The 17,414-nt window shown below is 54.3% G+C and overlaps 1 protein-coding gene across 3 annotated transcripts; it reads right to left on the bottom strand.

Annotated features, from left to right (window-relative positions):
• Positions 1-660: 660 nt before the first annotated feature.
• On the bottom strand, positions 661-10,081 carry SNX27 (sorting nexin 27). Of its 3 annotated transcripts, none has more exons than XM_003212810.4 (13): positions 10,047-10,081; positions 9,730-9,961; positions 8,795-8,987; positions 8,014-8,078; positions 7,543-7,647; positions 7,044-7,122; positions 5,773-5,936; positions 4,555-4,644; positions 3,660-3,809; positions 3,369-3,497; positions 2,878-2,937; positions 1,886-1,948; positions 661-992 (listed from the first exon to the last, which is right to left on the bottom strand). In XM_003212810.4, exons 1-13 carry the CDS (start codon positions 10,064-10,066, stop codon positions 945-947), a joined length of 1,398 nt encoding a protein of 465 aa, XP_003212858.2. In that variant the 5' UTR covers positions 10,067-10,081; the 3' UTR covers positions 661-944. The 3 variants fall into 3 exon arrangements, with proteins under 3 accessions (XP_003212858.2, XP_010722298.1, XP_010722299.1); XM_010723996.3 differs by having other exon boundaries at positions 10,065-10,081; XM_010723997.3 differs by lacking the exon at positions 1,886-1,948.
• Between the last annotated feature and the right edge of the window lie 7,333 nt (positions 10,082-17,414).

Raw genomic sequence — 17,414 nt, 5'->3', positions numbered from 1 at the left:
GGGGTGAAAAGGAGTTCTGTGCAGAAATGAGGGTCTGGGGTCTGCCACGGGAAGGGGCAGAGGGGGTGCAGGGATGGCACACAGGGCAGCTCTGAGGCCCCAGATGTGGTCCAACAGCAGCACGAGCTGCCCCCATCCCCATCCCCCCCCAAACCTGTCCCCCGTGTCCCGCCCCCAATGTCCCACCCCAACGTCCCTCTAACGATGCCCCTTTGGCCCCCAGCTGCCCCACTTCCCCACGCCTCCCTTTGGGGCCGCACTCCCACTCCATGGCTGGACCAGCGCAGCGTCAACCATGTAGGGCCCATCCTCTTCATTTCTTAATTTTCCCCTTTTCTTTTTTCCCCATCCCATTTTTCCCTTTCTTTCTCTCCCCCCTTCCTTTTTTATCTTTTGTCTCTTTGTTTGCTTCCTTTTTTTCCCCTTTTCTTCCTTTTTTCCTTCCTTTTTTCCCCTTTTTTCTTTCCCTGTCCCTTCTGCCCCTCCTTATTTTTCTTCTCTCTAAAAAATGCTCAATTTTTAAAACCAGAATGAGGTGGAAGGAGGGATGTGTGTGCAAAGACACCTTAATAAAGGTACTGCCACTGAGGTACCCACACGTGTCCATGGGGATGGGATCGGTACACATCACTTTTTCATGGCGTTGTTTTTTTTTTTTTGATTTTTTTGCCTTTTTTTTTTTATACATACATACATATATACGTCCAAACAGTGCAAATGGATGAATTCAATTTCCAGTTGTAAAAAATGGGATCAGAGCCATCCATGGGCGTAGGGCTGAGGGGACAGGATGGGGCCGAGCCCTCCGCAGTCCCACAAAGATGACGTTGACAAATGGTGTTATTATTAATAATATTTAGTTTAAGGGCTTTAATACAATAACAGAATTTTTAAGTGTTAATTTGGGGGCTGGGGAAGGGGGGTTACGTTCTGCTGTGCCGTGGTTAAGTGGCTGCGTCCCTCTGCTGTGACCGCACCGTCTGGAAGATGTTCTGCAAGAGAGGAGAAGGGAGCATCAGAGGGTGGCACTGCGATGTGCCCATGGGGTGGGGGTCCACGATGCGCCCCAGAGGGTGAAGACCCTGACCCATACGGTGCAGAGCCAGCGATGCACCCCACACCATCACAGCTGTCCCCATCTCTGCCCACACTTTGGGGCTGCTACAGCTCTGTGTGTCCTGCCCACTGCTGGATTTTTGGTTCAATTGGGGGTGTTCCAGCAGCTCTGGGATGACTCTGCCCCTTTCCCTACAGCACCGAACGCCCCACAGCACAGTCATAAGCAATGCTATCAGCAAACCCAAACTCAAGACCCCGATGCTGCATTTGGGGTGCTCCATCTGCAGTCTTCATTTCACCATTTGCTCCCTGTCCCACTCATGTGAGGCTGGGGGGGGGAATGCATCAGCCAAGGCTGTGGGGCTGGGAGCTGTGAGCTGCCCCATAGAGCTGTGATGCACATCAACAGAATGGGACCCAAAGCTTTGAGCCCGGCCAGGGGATGTTCAGCACACACACAGCCTCCGCCCCACAGTGTTGGGGTTGCCCTGCTGTTATCTCCTGCTTGGCATCTGTGGGGCAGAGGAAGCGATGCATGGGGCCGGGGGCTCCTTCTGCAGCAGTGACACCATCAAAGGGGCTCGGGGGTGTTCCACCTCAGTGAGCACAGCCGAGTGCAGCCCCGTGCACGCACACACAGCTAGATACAGCCAGCTACAGTCACACACAGCCAGGCACAACCACACTCTACTGTGCACAGCAGCACAGCCTGCAGTCATGGCAGGGGCGTGGAGCAGAGCTGTGTGCAATAGGAGCAGTGCTGGGGAGCAGCAGAAGGCGCTGCTCTGCGCTGCTGAGCTCCCGGCAGGTGCTGCAGCGCTGTTACCTTGCTGCACACTGTGTCTGTGCTGCAGTTCTGGTTATCCTTGTCTGTTGCTTCCTCCTCCACCTTGATGAGGGAAAAAGATGGGAAGGGGATAAATAAAAAGGGGCTCGAGGGGGTGGGAGGGAAGCGAGAGGCAGATGGGAGCAGCAGGAGGGGCGATGGCGGCACTTCTGCACAGCAAAGCAGCTCCAGAACCACCAAAATTTGCAGCCCAGCACAACCAGCAGCCCTAAGCACCACTTCCAGCTCCACCTCTGGCAACCAGCTCCAGAAATGCAGCTCCAGCATCAGCACCACCTCCAGCACAGCTGCAGCATCAGCACCACCAGCTCCACATCTCCATCTCCATCCCACCTCTGGCCCCAGAGCTTTGGCCCCACACTGCTGCCAGGATGCAGCCCTGAGCCACACAGAGGGTGGTGCTGAGCCCAGGGCAGGGGCAGTGCCATCTGCAAAGTGACAGCAATGTCACCCAGCGGGGTCATAGAGCCCAGAGCTCGTGGTTCCTGTGAGGACAGGGATGTCACACAGTGGGGACCCTTCGTCCCATTGCAGCATCTCACACCTAATGCTAGGCCCAGCCCTGGAGCTCCCAACTCCACGGCATGGTGAGCCCAGGGCAGAGGGGATGAGAGGACAAGAGAGCTGGATGGCACCAGCAGGCACAGGCCAGAGGATGGACCCACAGTGATAGCATGGCTCTGAGTAGAAGAGAGCCCTTCCTGAATAGTTCAGCAGCCACAGAACAAAGGTTTTGCCACCTGCAGCTGACAGCAGAGCCCACCAACCCTAGGAGCTCCTCGCTGGACCGTGACACACAGCACCCTGCAGCTCTGCAAACAGACCACCGTGCTCCCAGCAGAGCCAGCTCCCCGCTCAAACATCCCGCTGCTCCCTGTTCAACCCTTCTTGCTGGGGGCAGGCAGGAGCGACCGCCAGCAAAACGTTGCTATGGGAGGTGAAGGCAATTCCCTGCAGTCACGGCTCCTTACCTCTTTCCTCCACTTGAGCTCACAGAAAACCCGCTCGAAGCACTCATGCATGTAGTTGAACTGCAAAGAGAAAGGGGGCGCAGCTCAGATCTGATGCAGCACCCAACGCCCAGCCTGTGCTGCTGGCTCCTCCTGGCGGCTGCGTCCCCACCGCAGTGCTGGGGGTTCTGCAGCTCCCGTGGAGGGATGGAAGGGACGTGAAAGAGCACAGAACCATGGAATCACAGAATGGCTGGGTTGGAAGGGAGCCTACAGGTCACACAACTATGGAATTACAGCACAGTTGTGTCACAAGGGACCTCAAGAATCACTGACCCATGGGATCATGGAATGGTTGGGTTGAGAGCGACCTTCAGAACCACAGAATGTCTGTGTCACTGACAAAGGTGTTGAAGGTCACTGCTCCCAGGATGGACTCCTGGGTGACTTCACTTCACCTGGACACAGAGCGGTTCTGGCTTCTCAAACCTGCCAGGAACTGGGCTACTTACGTAGGGGGTGAAGATTTTAACCCATCGGGGTTTCTTCTCTCCTCGAGCATATTCAAAACAAAAGGCCATTCCCTCTTCATCTGTGTCCCACCGCTGCATTTCGTCCCATTCAAATGCTATTACCTGGTTCTAAGGGGAGACAGAACCCAGGTGAGCCCCTGGGGGGTCAGGGGGGGTTCTTGGCACATCGGGTGGCGAAGCAAAGCTGCATGAGGAGGGTCGGGGACCACAGCCCAGAGCTCTGGGGCTTCCTACAGAGCTACAGGGCTAAGTCCAGAGCCCTGCTCTCACCTCCAGCTGTCCCTCCTCGGTGCAGGCGTGGAGTTTAAAGTGCTTAATACTGATGGCTGTGATGACATGTCCCTTCCGCCGAGAGTCACAGGAGCAATGAGGGAAGATGATCTCGTTGTAACCCTCGCACGTCCGCAACATGTTTAAATACTGTGGAGAGAAATGGGCACCTTGGCTGGGTTACACCTTGGGATGGGGATATGACCCTCCTCAGAACCCTGCAGCTCAAAATAGGGAAGCTGGGAACCCACGGGCAGCAGGGCTCCCCAAAGCGTGTCCCCATCCGGGGGATCCCCTAAAGGTGCCCCCATCCCAGGACTCCTCAGCTGGGCTCCATCCAAGGACTTTCAGGACTGTGACTTCTCATTGCAAGGGAAGGTTTTCATGGAGCAGAACCACAACATGCAAGAGGGGGACATGGAGGCGTGGCTTTTCCAAGAGCGACATCTCCCTTTGGAGCTACAGTGGCCCGGTGCAGGAAGCGTCTGCTTACTGATCCTCATGTTGGTTAATCATTAAGAGGTTATCAGCATTTCAGGTGACTCTTCCAGAGTCCATGCTGGGGGATGTCAGAGCTGCGTATGGGCTGTGGGACCCCAACGTGGACTTTTGCCAGGCTACAAAGAAATGAAGGCACAGGAGCACTGCAGCTGCACTGCGAGCAGCTGGGATCCACTCCTCTTTGTGAGGCCAATGATGCCACATCTGGGGCTTTTTGGATAGAAAAAGACCTTTGCCTCCCAACAACTGGGGGGCAGCAGCTCTCCCTGGAAGCTGCAGGGGAAGGACTGCTATGGTCACCTTTCAGCACAAGGTTTTGTCTCTGCCTGGTGTTGGGTACGGCACTGCAAGGTGCTCGCTGGAGGAAACAAGCAGGACAGGTGGGACAACTCACCATGACCATCTTTCTCTGCTCACAGAGCTTCTGTAGCTGGTAGGACTTCTCCTCTGCTTTGATGTAGCCTTTCTTGACATCATCAACAGCCTTAAACAGGGAAAAGTAAAAAAAGGGGAAAAAAAGGAAAGAAAACCCAGCAGTCAGACTGCAGGATCCCATCAGCACATCCCAGGGCCATCATAAGCCCCCGAGCTCCATCCAGGAGGACTTTGGAATAACATCCCCCGGAGGAAAAGGATGGACATCTGGCGCTTGGCATCCTGCTTTTGCCCACCGTGCTGCTGGAGGGCAGCACTGGCACGGAATCCTGTGTTACCCTTCAGACTGAGCAGCCTTTCCTTCAGCCCTGACACCCCAACTTCTGCCTGGCAGCTCCCAAAGCTCCCAGCCAACAGAAGAGCCAGTCTAGGAAATCATACAGCTTGCCAGTGGCTATCTTTATTTCAGTTTCGACCAGGGGCTGGTATTGGCTAAGTTTGGAGTGTCAAGAGAGCATTTTTGGTGGTGGAGACAGACAGAGCAGGACCCATCTTACTGAAGTTGGCAGATATCTACCTCTGGGCTGGTCATCCTAGCCTGGCTTTCTACAGTCAAGGGAGAACACGGCTCTTCTCAGGCTCACTTCATCCTATAGGGCAGCAGCATAGGAGGGGGCAGGTGAAACGACAGAAACATTGTGGTTCTGCAGAGCAGGGAGAAATCTGCTCCCCCACTGCCCAAAAGCTTCGTACAGAGCTGAGGAAAATATCCCACCCGTGGACTGCAGCCACTCGGGATCCCTCAGCTCGCCTTGGGAAGGGGCAGCGCTGAGAGCTGCGTGAGCCCCACCACACAGCCCTGGCCAGCAGGACGCAGCCAGACTGGGCACTGCTGCTCCTCAAAGCCACCCAACCGAGGAGAGCGGCGGCTGCAGTCGCTGTGGGAGCTGGGCCCTTGGCTGCCAGCAGTTCACAGGATCATTAAGGTTGGAAAAGACTAAGATCATTGAGTCCAACCCCAACCCCCCCCACCTGTGCCCACAAACCGTACCCCAGAGTGCCACGTCTCTGCAGCTCTTGAACCCCTCCAGGGACAGTGCCTCCCCCCGCTCCCTAGTCAGCCTTTTCCAACACATCACCATTCCTTCAGAGCAGAGATTTTTCCTGATATGCAACCTGGGTTGGCTTACCTCCAGCACAAAGCTCCAGCTCTCCCAGGGAGCTCTTAGGTACCCACCTGATGGAAGAAGTAGGTGACTGCCAAGTCGTTGTCATTGAGAAGAGCCTCCTCCTCTGTCGTGAAGAGCCATTTCCGGATGGTCAGGCACGTCCCCGGCACCGCCGAGGTGTAGTTCTGCACGTAGAGTTTGTGGGGAAATTCGTTGGGTGCCAGCTTGCGCACTGCAAGAAGCAGAGGACACGGGGATGAGCTGAACTCAGCACCTGCCTCCGTGGTGCTGGACACTGCCAGTCCCTCACAGCAGCCTCCGGGGCACGGACAGGAATTTCACCACAACACTTTGCGCTGTGTGACATCGTGACAGTGGTGAAGGCCATCTCTGGGTCTCAGCAGTGCACGTGGGGCACACACTGCACTGCCATTTCTCTGCATTAACCTCAACGAAGCAACGTGCAGCTGGGATTCCTGGCAGCACTGCCTGTAGCCATCCCTGTGCTCAGAGCTTCACTGTGATGCATCGAGGAAGGGTAAGGCCACCACCTTACTGCAGGTAGATCTAACAGCTTCCAGGGAAATTAAACGGAGTCTATCCAGATAGGAATAAACGGGGATGTTCCCACTGAGTTTCCAGAAAGTGCATGGGAGAAAGGTTAAGTGGAGTTTTTGCTTTTCAGAGTGAGGAGCACAGCACTCAGGGATGAGGAATTAATAGTTGTGGTTGGAGTCCATGTGACCCGCTGTGCCAGCACAGCCTTGTACCACTGCTAACATCTGAAAACTAAAGTACCTGTCTGGGAATAAGAAACATGCTCAGCTCAGAACCCATCATCCAACCCCAAACCCCATCAGAAACTGAAGGACAGATGAGATGGCAAGCTGCAGCTTATGGCCTATTGCAAACTGGACCCAGTTCTCCATGTGTACAGAGCAAATCCCATCTCCTCTGCAGCCCCTCTGCCCTGCACTGAGATGCTGCTTGTGTCTGACCTCCAGCTGTGTTTCAGTGATGCTGGCCACCACCTCTCTCTGAACCAAAGTCAAACGTATCTCACTTTTACAAAAGTGTCTCCTTGAACTGCTTAGGAACAGGAAAGTCAAAGAGCAGCAAAAAACAAAACAAAACAAAACAAAACAAAACAAAACAAAACAAAACAAAACAACCAAAGCCATCAGATTTTGAGGGCTTCTCATTATCAGTGCTGTGCCTGCCTGGTACCTCCCTCCAGGGCTCTTGGTTCTGTGAGTGCAGATAAGAGCTGCAGGAGCGCCCCAGGGCTCTGCCAGCACTGCCTTGGCTGCTGTCAGCACAGATGGCCTTTGGCACTTACCGAAGGAGTGATTGATCACCTCAAACAAGGCAAAGTAGTTGGCTGTAACGCTGTCCATTCCAACTTTAGCAGCCACGGCCTGGAGAACAACCAAAGGGAAGGTGGGGTGAGCGCACCGGGAGGGCTGGGCCACCTCTGCGTGGGCTGCCCCCGAGCACTGCCTACCCCCAGCTGCTGACAGCAAGGAGAATGGGTGCAGGATGCACACAACTCCTACACCAGGAGTGCTGTGTTGGAGCTGTGGTGCTTACAGCTATTTGCCAGCTTTAAGATGTTATCGGGGACAATTAATTCATCCCTTGCACTGTCCTTGCAGTCAAGCCAAGGAAATGCTGTCTCAGCACGGTGTGAGGTCAGGGCTCGCCAGCTCCCACCCTCCCTGCCATAACACTGATGCTCAGGAGGAGCAGAGGAGCCACTGAGCACCTCCAGAGCCTCAGGGAACGCATGGATCGCGTTCATCCTTCATGTCCCAAAGAAAGAAAATAAAGCAGCCCACCTGGTACACCTGGTCTGTAGTGCTGTTCTTTTTGACTCTGACTGTCACTGTTGTTATGTCTGGTAATGCTACCCGAAGCTCCACGTCTGAGACCCCGTTGTAATTCTGAAGAAAGGGAAAAAAGAGGACAGGAATCAGCGAGGTCCTTGTTTGAGAGGCTGGGGGTCACCCCTTCCAGTTCAGGCTGAGCTGAGCCAGGAACTCCATGGGCCAATTACTGATTGCCTTGCATTGCTAATTAACGTGGTCTTTTGTACACCATCACACCCAACAGAATCCCTTTTCAGGCTGCAGTGGGGAATTCAGAAAGAAGCAGCAGCCTGCTCAGGTGTGGGGCAAGCAGCCCATGGCAGGGCTCAGGGGGCAGCCTTGCTTTTCTGCTGCTGCTTTCTACGTGGCTTTGGCAGTGTCCCTGCTCCCTGGTGCAGTCTCTACCACAGCAGAGCTGCAGCACACTGCCCACGTGCCTACCTCATCCGACTCCGACAGGAACTCCTGCATGATGTCACTCTCCCCGATGACACGGATGGAGCACACTGCAGGACACAGAGCACAAGTCAGGGGCCGACCCAGGGCAAGGCAGCTGCCCCTCCAGGAGTTGCCCAAAGGACAGGGCGACAACGCCTGCCTGTTCTGCAGGCAGCCAAGGGCAGGGAGAGCCTTCTCAAAGCGATCTGGGGCTGGCATCAAGCAGAGAGTGCAGCAGTGCTGGGTAGATCACCATGTGGGATATTCCCCCCGGGCAAAGCCCAGGCTGCAGGCAGTCAGCCAACGGGAGTTTCAGCTGTACTTAAAAGCGGTGTGAGATTTCATAAATAGTTATTCCAGAGGGAATGGAGCTATTTGGGAATTCAGGTCAAGTTCATGAAATAATCTGGAGCCGAAGCGCATCATGCTGTATCTGAACACGACCAGCCTGCCCCTTCCTGCAGCCAGGAGGAAGATGAATGAGATGTGTGGGGTGGGGAGAACCTGACCTACATCCCACTGCGGTGCTCACAAAGTGATGGAGCTCAGCGCTTCAGCCATAGAAGTTGTGTGAACATGAGGGTAGAAGGGCCCTGAACTGAGTCCAGAGAGGCATAGGGGAGTTTCCTTCTCTGGAAAGATTCAAACCCACGTGGACGTGAACCTGGACAATGTGTTGCAGGGAACTGCTTTAGGGTTGGGCGGGGGGATCTCCAGAGGCCCCTTCCAACCCCCATGGTTCTGGGACTGTGATTCTGTGCACTTCATACACTCAGCTCCATACCTTTCTCCAGGTACTCCTCCAGCCCTCGCCGCCGGGCATCCAGCTGCTGTTCCGACAGGGAGAAGGGCCACTTTCCAGGGAGACGTGGGAAGGTGAAATTGGCAAATTCCCGCTTCAGGTTCTGGTGCAGGATGGCAAACTCACGGTACCGCTTGGAGCAGAGCTGCCGGCCAGCCATGTAAACGTTGTACACCTGAGGGGAGCAGAGAGGAGCTGCTCAGAGTGCAGCCAGGAGGATTTGAGATGCAATGGGAAATATGGATCAATGCTTCCAGCACCATCTTGAGAGAGGAGGAGGTGCTGCAATGGGGCCGGGAGGTGCAAAGAGCAGCAGCTCCAGCGCAGAGGATCCTCTGCCCCCTTACAGCCCTCAGCATCATCTTTCACTCTCCCAACAGCAAAGCCCCAGCCTAGCTCTGCAACAATGAAGAGCTCTCTTCCTACCCCTATGGTTTGGGGTTTCCCCCAGCAAGGGCAGGCAGTAAGTGCGGGGCAGGCAGGATGAGGGCCCTGAGGTTTGCAAGCTGGGCACCTTTCTTTAATTCATTTCCCCCCATATTCTCCAGACAGAAGAAGATGATGAAAGGGAAAAGGAATTCCCCAGATGGGAAGCGGCATGTCAGGACATCTGTTCCCTCTCACCTCAACATTTGGTGTAAAACAGGAGTGCAAATTTGAGCAAAAGCTCACACGAGCAAAACCATGGCTTCCTACCTCATCTTCTATACTAGTGCTATTAATAAAAACGTTTGCAGCACACAAGAAATAACTGCAAAAGAATAACCAAGCAGAGGCTAAATAAGTCCGTATCAAAAGCAGACAATAATAAATTAATGAGTTTCCATATTTAAGGCATAAAGGGACCACTGCCACCCACTGTTCCCAAGCAGTACAGGAGCTCAGGGCACGGGAAGCGCCGTCCAGCCAGTACCAACCACAAACTTCTCTCCATTCTGCTCCACGTGCTTGTAGGTGGGGATGGAGATGGGCACGGCCTGCTTCTCTGTGTAGTCGTAGAAGGACTGCCCCAAGGAGTCGTCGCTGGGGTCGAGGTTGTCGGCCTCGTGGGGAGGCACCGACAGCACCGTCAGGATCAGCTCCTTCTCCCCAGCACGGATCAGGTCCACCACCTGCTTGTGTGTTGCTCCTTCAACGTTCACTCCGTTCCTGTAAGACAGTGGAGAAGCCATCAGCAAGGCCAAGGGGACACTCAGAGCCGGCCCAGAAATCCAGCACAGATCTGCCTCCCCACCAGCAGAAGGTAACTGACATCTCCAAGGCTTCAGCTCCCTTTCTGCAGTGGGTTACACCAGCAAGAGAGAAGCAAGAAAAACACCAACAAAACAAAACAACCCATGTAGTTCCCATGTTCAAACTCTGCAAGTTCTGCTTTGGTGGGAGTAGGTCTGCAGCTCATCTCTGCCAGGAAGCAAGCAGAGCCCAGCTGCACTGCTCTGCTCTCACGACATCAGGTTTAAGCTTCATCCATTTCTCCCACTGACAGTTTATTGGGTTATTTGTTACGGTACCTTGTTTAGGAGCTTCCAACACAGCTAGAAATTCTTTAGGGGCTTTGCAGAGCCAGAGAATGCTTTAAATTGGAAGAGACCCTGTCCCATTCCAACCCCTACAATAGGAAGGGACACCTCCGTGGGTCAGGCTGCCAGAACCCCATACAGCCCACCCTGAGCACCTCCAGCCATGGGGCAGCCACTCGGCCCCACCGAATCACACCTTGCTCATATGGGACCAACTCCTGAGCCAATGAGGTTCATGCACGTGAACATCTAAAACATGTTTTGTAACTTAGAACTACACAGATGTTCATCCCCAGAACTTGAGGTGATGAAAGAATGAGGGAAGAAAACACCGACTGCACAACCACACACCACTCTGCTCAGGCAAAAGCCACCTCTGGATCCTCTACAGATCCAAAACATCTAAAAGATTTCCATACATCTGAGCTGAAGCTTCGAGAGGAACAAGAAAGGGAAAGGAACAAGAAAGGGAAAAGCAGCCTTGCACGCACAGAGGGCATGGGGAAGTGATTTGGGGAGCTGCTGTTCCCACCCCAGACTCAGCACCCACGAGCACCTCTGCTGCACTGCCGGGCGAGGAGACGCGTGTTCTCCTATGTTCCTTTCAGACCAACAGCTCTGCTTTCCCCCAGCAGCTCTACCACATAAGAGCACATCCCTGAGCCTGGCCCTGCTCTGCCCTGACCATGGGAGTTGGGCCCTGAGCACCTCTGTGCTGCAGAGAGCTGCACACCTCGGGAAGATGTCGCTTTCAGAGTGGTCCAGAGAGAGCTGTTGTATTCCCTTCCAAATGTGAGGAGGATGAGCCTGTTCCTCCTCCTGATAAGAGCTACACTTAGTAGCAAGACTCCACAAACTCTGCTCTGAGTCTGGCATCCAAAGCATTCCCTGCGTAAACAGCTGCAGGCAGAGCTTTGCCCTGAGTCCAGCCGTGCTCCTGAGGGGCTGCCGGGTGCCCAGAGGTGATGAGAGACCCGCTGGCATCGGGAGCGAGCCTGGGACATACCGGAGCAGCTGGGATAAGCTGCTGACGCTCTGGATTCTTTGTGCTAAGAGGGCCCAAGAGCCATGCACAGCTCTTTTAGTGGAGTAATGATGCCACAGAGCTGAGAACTGGGGAAATCCTCCCTCCTGTCACGGCGAAATGGTGCCATTCCTCACTGCAACACAGCGCCGTGCGGGAGCGGTACTCACACTCACTCCAGCCAAGCAAGGCTCACGTGCTGCTCACTCATCCCAACAGGAGGCTGTTTCCATTCAGTGGAATTAAAGCCAGGCTGCAGAGTCCTCCAGCACTGCTGCCCGCGTGGGATTTGGGTGGCCCATAGCAGGACTTCTCCCTGCAAGCAGAGACTGACAGCTCGGCTCACCTCAATGCTCCGCCAGCCGAGCCCCCGCACAGGGCAAGGGCAGCTCTGCAACAGAGTCACCATAGCAACTCCGCCTGCAGAAATCCTCCACAAACCTCGGGGAGAAAGGGAACGGGAAAGGAGCTGCTGTGTGCAGAGCTGCTGTGTGCAGAGCTGCGCGGTGTGGCCACAACACGACAACAGCCCCATGTGCTTTTCCTGGGATGCTTGGATGCTTTTCTCTTTCGGCTCCTGCTTCCATTTGGAGGCAGCAGAACTCAACTCCACAGGTATTACCCACACCCTGCCCAGCTCCAACCCCCTGTCCAGCTCTGGGGGATGCCGAGCAGGCCTGAGGTAAAACTACACAAACAGAAAGGTTGGAAAAGACCTTCAAGATCATCAAGTCCAACCGCTGACCCATCACCATCACGGCGACCCACAGGATCACGGATTCATTACAGGATCACTGAATCCAACCACCAACCCATTCCCATCACGCCCCAGACCGCACAGCTCGGGCAGCATAGGAAGGGCCAAAAGGAGAACTTTGCTCACTGCAAGCCACCGTGGGATGGAGCACAGAGAGCAACTTCCCCTTTGAGGTCACTTCTCCAGCCAAAGGCACATGTGGTAAAAGCAGGAACGAGAGGTTCTGCCCCTTCCACTCTCAGATGCTGATCATTGAGCCTTTGTCAGCACCCGGCTTCCTCCTCACCCCACGGAGCACAAGGGACCCACAGGCATCACCCAGTCCAACCCCCGAGCACACTGCGCTCCCTGGGGCAGTCAGCAGAGCTGTCACAGAGCCAGGGCTGAGGCACGGTGCTGTGAGCTGAGGCATGCACTGCTGCCAGTGACCCAACCACCCACCCGTCAGGGCTTCCCACTGCCTGGATCCTACTGGGTCCCTTCCAACCCAGGATATCCTGTGATTCGGAGAACCATGGGATCACAGCATGGTTGGGTTGGAAGGGACCTACTGACCACAGAACTGCAGAATGGGTGGGTTGGAAGGCTCCTCACACCCCCAAACCATCCCTCCCATGGGCTGGCTGCTCCCCACCCACTCAGGCTGCCAAGGGTCCCATCCATGGCCTGGGCCCCATAGGGATGGGGCACCCACAGCCTTGTTGCCCTCTGAGTAAAGGATTCCATCCTCACGTCTGACCCAAATCTTCTCTCTTTCAGTTGAAAACCAGTGACCCCAACTCTCAGGATAGCCCATGTTAAATCCCAAGGATGTAGCAGAACTCCCCAACACACCAACACTAAGGAAGCTCTAGCACACAGAAGAGCATTTCAGTTCTCCCATTTGTGCACCGAACGACTCATTTTCTGTGAAGACTTCAAATCTCCTGCCAAGAAAAGAGAAGGAAATTGGCTGTGGAAAGCCTGCATGATGCTGCCTTGAGATGAGGACCTTAATGAGACACCTCCAATGCGACCTCCACCACCCAGAGTCTCTTCCAGCTCCTGACCCTCAGCTCCAGGACAGAGTTCAGTGCACCCCTAGGCAGCTCCGTGCACTTCTGCTTTTCCTGCAGCACATCAGTTCTTACAGGTCATGGGCACAGCAATGCATCACTCCCTGCTCTGGGAAGAGCAGTATTTCCCCATTTCTTATCACCCAAATGCTTTCACAGATGGAAGCCAACCCTCCTTTTAAGGCTACAAAACCCAGACCTCGCTCAACATTACTCCAAACATAAATAAACCTCAGAAGAAATCACCAAGTGAGGTTCCAGCGACTGTTCCCACTTCTGTGCAGAAGAAAGCAGGAGCCTGGGAGAATGACCACTTTCACGGCAGCCTCTTAGGACACCTTAAGGAAGTTTTAATACCTCAGTGCACATTTACATGCTGTGCTCTAGCAAACTGCAGCACTGCCATTCATTCATCTGCTCCAATTACGTGAGCAATGATGCCTCGCAAATGAACGCTTCTTAAGCACTCTGAGAGGAGGCAAAGAACAGGAATGCTTCCGAAGGCTCAAGACTAAATATGACTTAAAAGAAAACAAAATATTGACTTAACATGTACCCTTGCTGAAAAAAGGAAAAGCATTTTTGGAGCTTGGTGGTCCTTGGGGTCTCTTCCAACTCAAGCCATCCTATGATCCGAACACTTCAGAAGCTCAACCTGTACCAAATGCAATGGCAGACAGCTCCCACAGCTGCCCATGCCAGCTGCAGCAGAAACAATAATCAAAAACAATGACTTCACACATCCTGAGAGCAGCCATACTTCAGGACAGACCTCCAAGAGCCCCACGGCCAGCACTGAGCTGGAGTTTCGGGTGCAGCCTCGTAAGCTAACATCAAAGCAAGGATTTATAATGGCTCATGCAGACCCCATCAACTACTCCTCAAGGGAAGTTCAAGCAGGAATGGTGAAAGAGGAGAGGGAATGACAGGGAAAGGCGCACGAGAAAAGCAGTGTGGGATGCTGAGTGTGGCACACTGGCTGTACGGATGGAGCAGAGGCAGCAGATACAGGGCAGAATTTCTCCAGCTTCGGTAATTAAACTCATCCCCATGAGCACACAGAGCATTCTGTCGGAATAGACTGCAGAAGTGTTAAGGCAGATAAAAAGGCTCTCTCATTTATTTAATTGCACACTTAATGGGAAAGCCAGCAAGCGAGGGCTCTTCATTTACCCACCGCTGTTATCTCCCACAAGAAAAGACATCAATTTGCAGTTTTTTCCTTGGATGTCCCTCAAGCTTTGTGCACGGCAAGGGATGGGGTCACAGTGAGAACCAGGGAGTCCAGAGGAAAAAGAAAGGATGCTCCCCAAGCCACATGAGGATAAGGAGCCGTCCTTAAAGCCTTTGGTCCAGGTAAGCCTGCTGACTGCTCTGTGGTTTTCTGGCAACACGCCTCTGCACGAGCAGCACAACGTTGCCATGTCCTCCCTGCAGGCAGCTCTGTGCTTTCCCAGGGCAGCACCAGCTTCTTCTGGCCCATACTGATATGCAACGTCCGACCATGGGCCAAGAGAAGATAAAGAGTTTCACTTCCTAAAGGACAAAGCTGGTCCGTGGCACAGTGTCGGCAGCCCCAGCGCTCAGCAGAGCTTCTGCACGACCACGTGGACTTCTCGCCCGTTAAAGAGCTGGTTGGGTGATGACATGCCAAAGTCTTAAGAGAAAAAGTGCGGAAAGCCTGTTAGCAAAACACCAAACATCTCTCCTGTTCTGCAGAATGGGTGGGAAGAAGAACCTGTGGCATCGCACCCGCACAAGGGTCTCACTGAGCTCCTGTTATTGTGAACCACATCCTCATCGACTTGTTCTGAACCAGCTCCCTGCAGACACAGCTAGCAGCAGCGCAGAGCTCCTCCCCACCGAGATTAGTTATGATTGACATTCAGGGTGATAATCAAGAACTAAATGAGCTCTCATTGTCTGACTCCAATGCCCTCAACACCCACAAACACACATCGAGCTAAGGAGATTAGAGAGCATGCCATGGCTGTGTTGCAAAATCAACCTTGGAAAGCAAGAGCTGCACTTTAGGTACAGGAATGTAGAATGGATGGTGAGAAAGGTCTGTGAGGGCACAGGAACCCAAAGAAAACATCCACACCACACCCTGGGCAGAGCTTGGAGCAAGACCCGCGTCCCCTAGCCCTGTGCAGGCTGCTCAGCATAACCACAACACAGAGCCCGGAGCCCCGTCTGCCACGGCGCAAAGGACGGGAAACCAGAGCTATTTTTGGAGGCTGTTTTATTGTTTCCTGCTCGACTCACGAGCACTCGGTCTGACTCGTAGGAGCTGGACTTTAATTAATGCCCACGTCCTGCTGAACACACAGGCAGCGCAGGGCCGGCGAGCTGACTGAGGCATCGCAGCTAATGAATGCGACAGTCGATACGGGGAGAGGGTGAAAGCCAACCTGAGGGTGCAACGAGATGATCCACGGGGACATGAGGAAGTGGCCTTGCCCTGGAGATGGGCAGGGAGAGGAAATCCCACTCCTCAGTGAGGAGAGGCTGCCCAGAGAGGTGGCGGGGTCTCCTTTTCTGGAGATACTCAAACCCACCTGGATGCGATCGTGCTGCAGGGAACTGCTTCAGGGGGATCTACAGAGGTCCATTCCAGCCCCTACAGTTCTATGCCTCCTTCACAGACCGCATTTTAAGCATCTCCCACAAGACAGAGCTCCAACCTGGCACCTTGCAACGCATACAGCTATTTCCCTGGGTCAATAAGAGCTGTTCTCACTTCGCTCCTCCAGGTGCAGAATTCAGCCCCAAACGCTTCTGCTGTGCAGAAAATCAAAGTGGGACGGATTTGGGTCACTGGGAAGAGCCGAATCCCAGGGCCTGCTGCAGGGCACAGCCAGCTCCAGCCCTGTGCTGTCCTTCAGAGCCCGGCAGCAAGGCATTCCTGCTGCTCGGAAATCCCTGTAATTAATAAGTAATTGAGCTTAACCAACTCAGCACCAAGTACAAAGGTGTAAAGAAGAGCGGAGATTGCTCAGCGCGGGCAGAACCAACCCAAAGAGCTGCACAGCAATGTGCCTGATGTTGGCCCGCAAAATCAACACTTAAGGGATTTTTTAGGAAAGAGAAAGGAGGGGTTTCAACACACCGAAGCATTTCTACAGGAAGACATTCCTTGTAATTCTTGCAAGGGACAACCAAGGGGCCAGGATCAGGAACCAGCAGTAGTTCAACCCCTTCCCCTCGACACCCACATAGATCCCAGAGCTGCTCCCAAGCACACAGCTGAGGGGAGAATCCCTGCACACCATAAAGAAAGGGAACCTCAAAATGTCAGCACAGCAGAGATGGAGACGGTATCCCCACACCCCAAAGGGTCCCTCAAAGCTCTCAGATACCCCACTGGCGCAGCACCCCTGAATTGTCCCTAAAAAGCCCCATGTGAGGTGGAGAGGGGCAGCCCCCTATGAGTGCTTCCAGTGCAAGGAATGGAGCACTGCCCCATGCAGAGCCCCACAGGGGGACAGCAGACTCAGACCCCACTTTGGAGTGTGCACAGCGCTCCCTAATAATCCACCATGAGACCTGGGGAGTCCCAGCCGGCCCTAAACCCTGGTGGGGAACTCCCAGCCTCCAACCCCTCACCCAAAGCACCCTCCTCTATGAAGCATCCCCCCACAGCCTCAGTGCAGAAATGGCCCACACTCCATAACCCCTTCTACATGTCCCCAAACTTCAGTGAGGCTTAGTCCTCTCAGGACTCCCACAAACCTCTCAGGACCTGTGTGAACCCCCTCAGGAACTCCCCTAAGGCCCTTCAGAACCACTGAGGCCCCTCAAATGCCCCCACAACTCCTCCTCTTCTCAGGACCTATCTCAAACCCCTCAGCTCACTCAGGACATCCCTTCCAATCCCCCAGACCCTTCAGAACCTCCTCAAGACTCCCCCAAAACCCTCAGCCCATTCAGGGTGCCACCTCAGACCCCTCAGGACATCCCCACAACCTCTCAGAATCCCCCCAAAACCCTTCAGGGTCCATCCCAAACCCCACAGCCCACTTAGGAAGCCCTCAGCCTCATCAGGCTCGTCCCCAAACCCCCTCAGGACCCCCCTCAGCCCCCCAAACTCCCTCAGAACCCCTCTCAGCCACACCAGAACCCCTCATACTCCTCAGATCTCCCGATCTCCCTCACAACCCCATTTCCCAATCCTCTCAGGACCTCCCACCCTCAAGCACCCTCAACACCGATGCGGCCACCACACCCCCTCCACATCCCTCCT

The sequence above is a fragment of the Meleagris gallopavo genome, chromosome 27 (assembly GCF_000146605.3).
Source record: "Meleagris gallopavo isolate NT-WF06-2002-E0010 breed Aviagen turkey brand Nicholas breeding stock chromosome 27, Turkey_5.1, whole genome shotgun sequence".
Taxonomy (NCBI): domain Eukaryota; kingdom Metazoa; phylum Chordata; class Aves; order Galliformes; family Phasianidae; genus Meleagris; species Meleagris gallopavo.
Note: the sequence above shows the minus strand (reverse complement) of the source record. Positions and strands in the feature narration are given on the sequence as shown.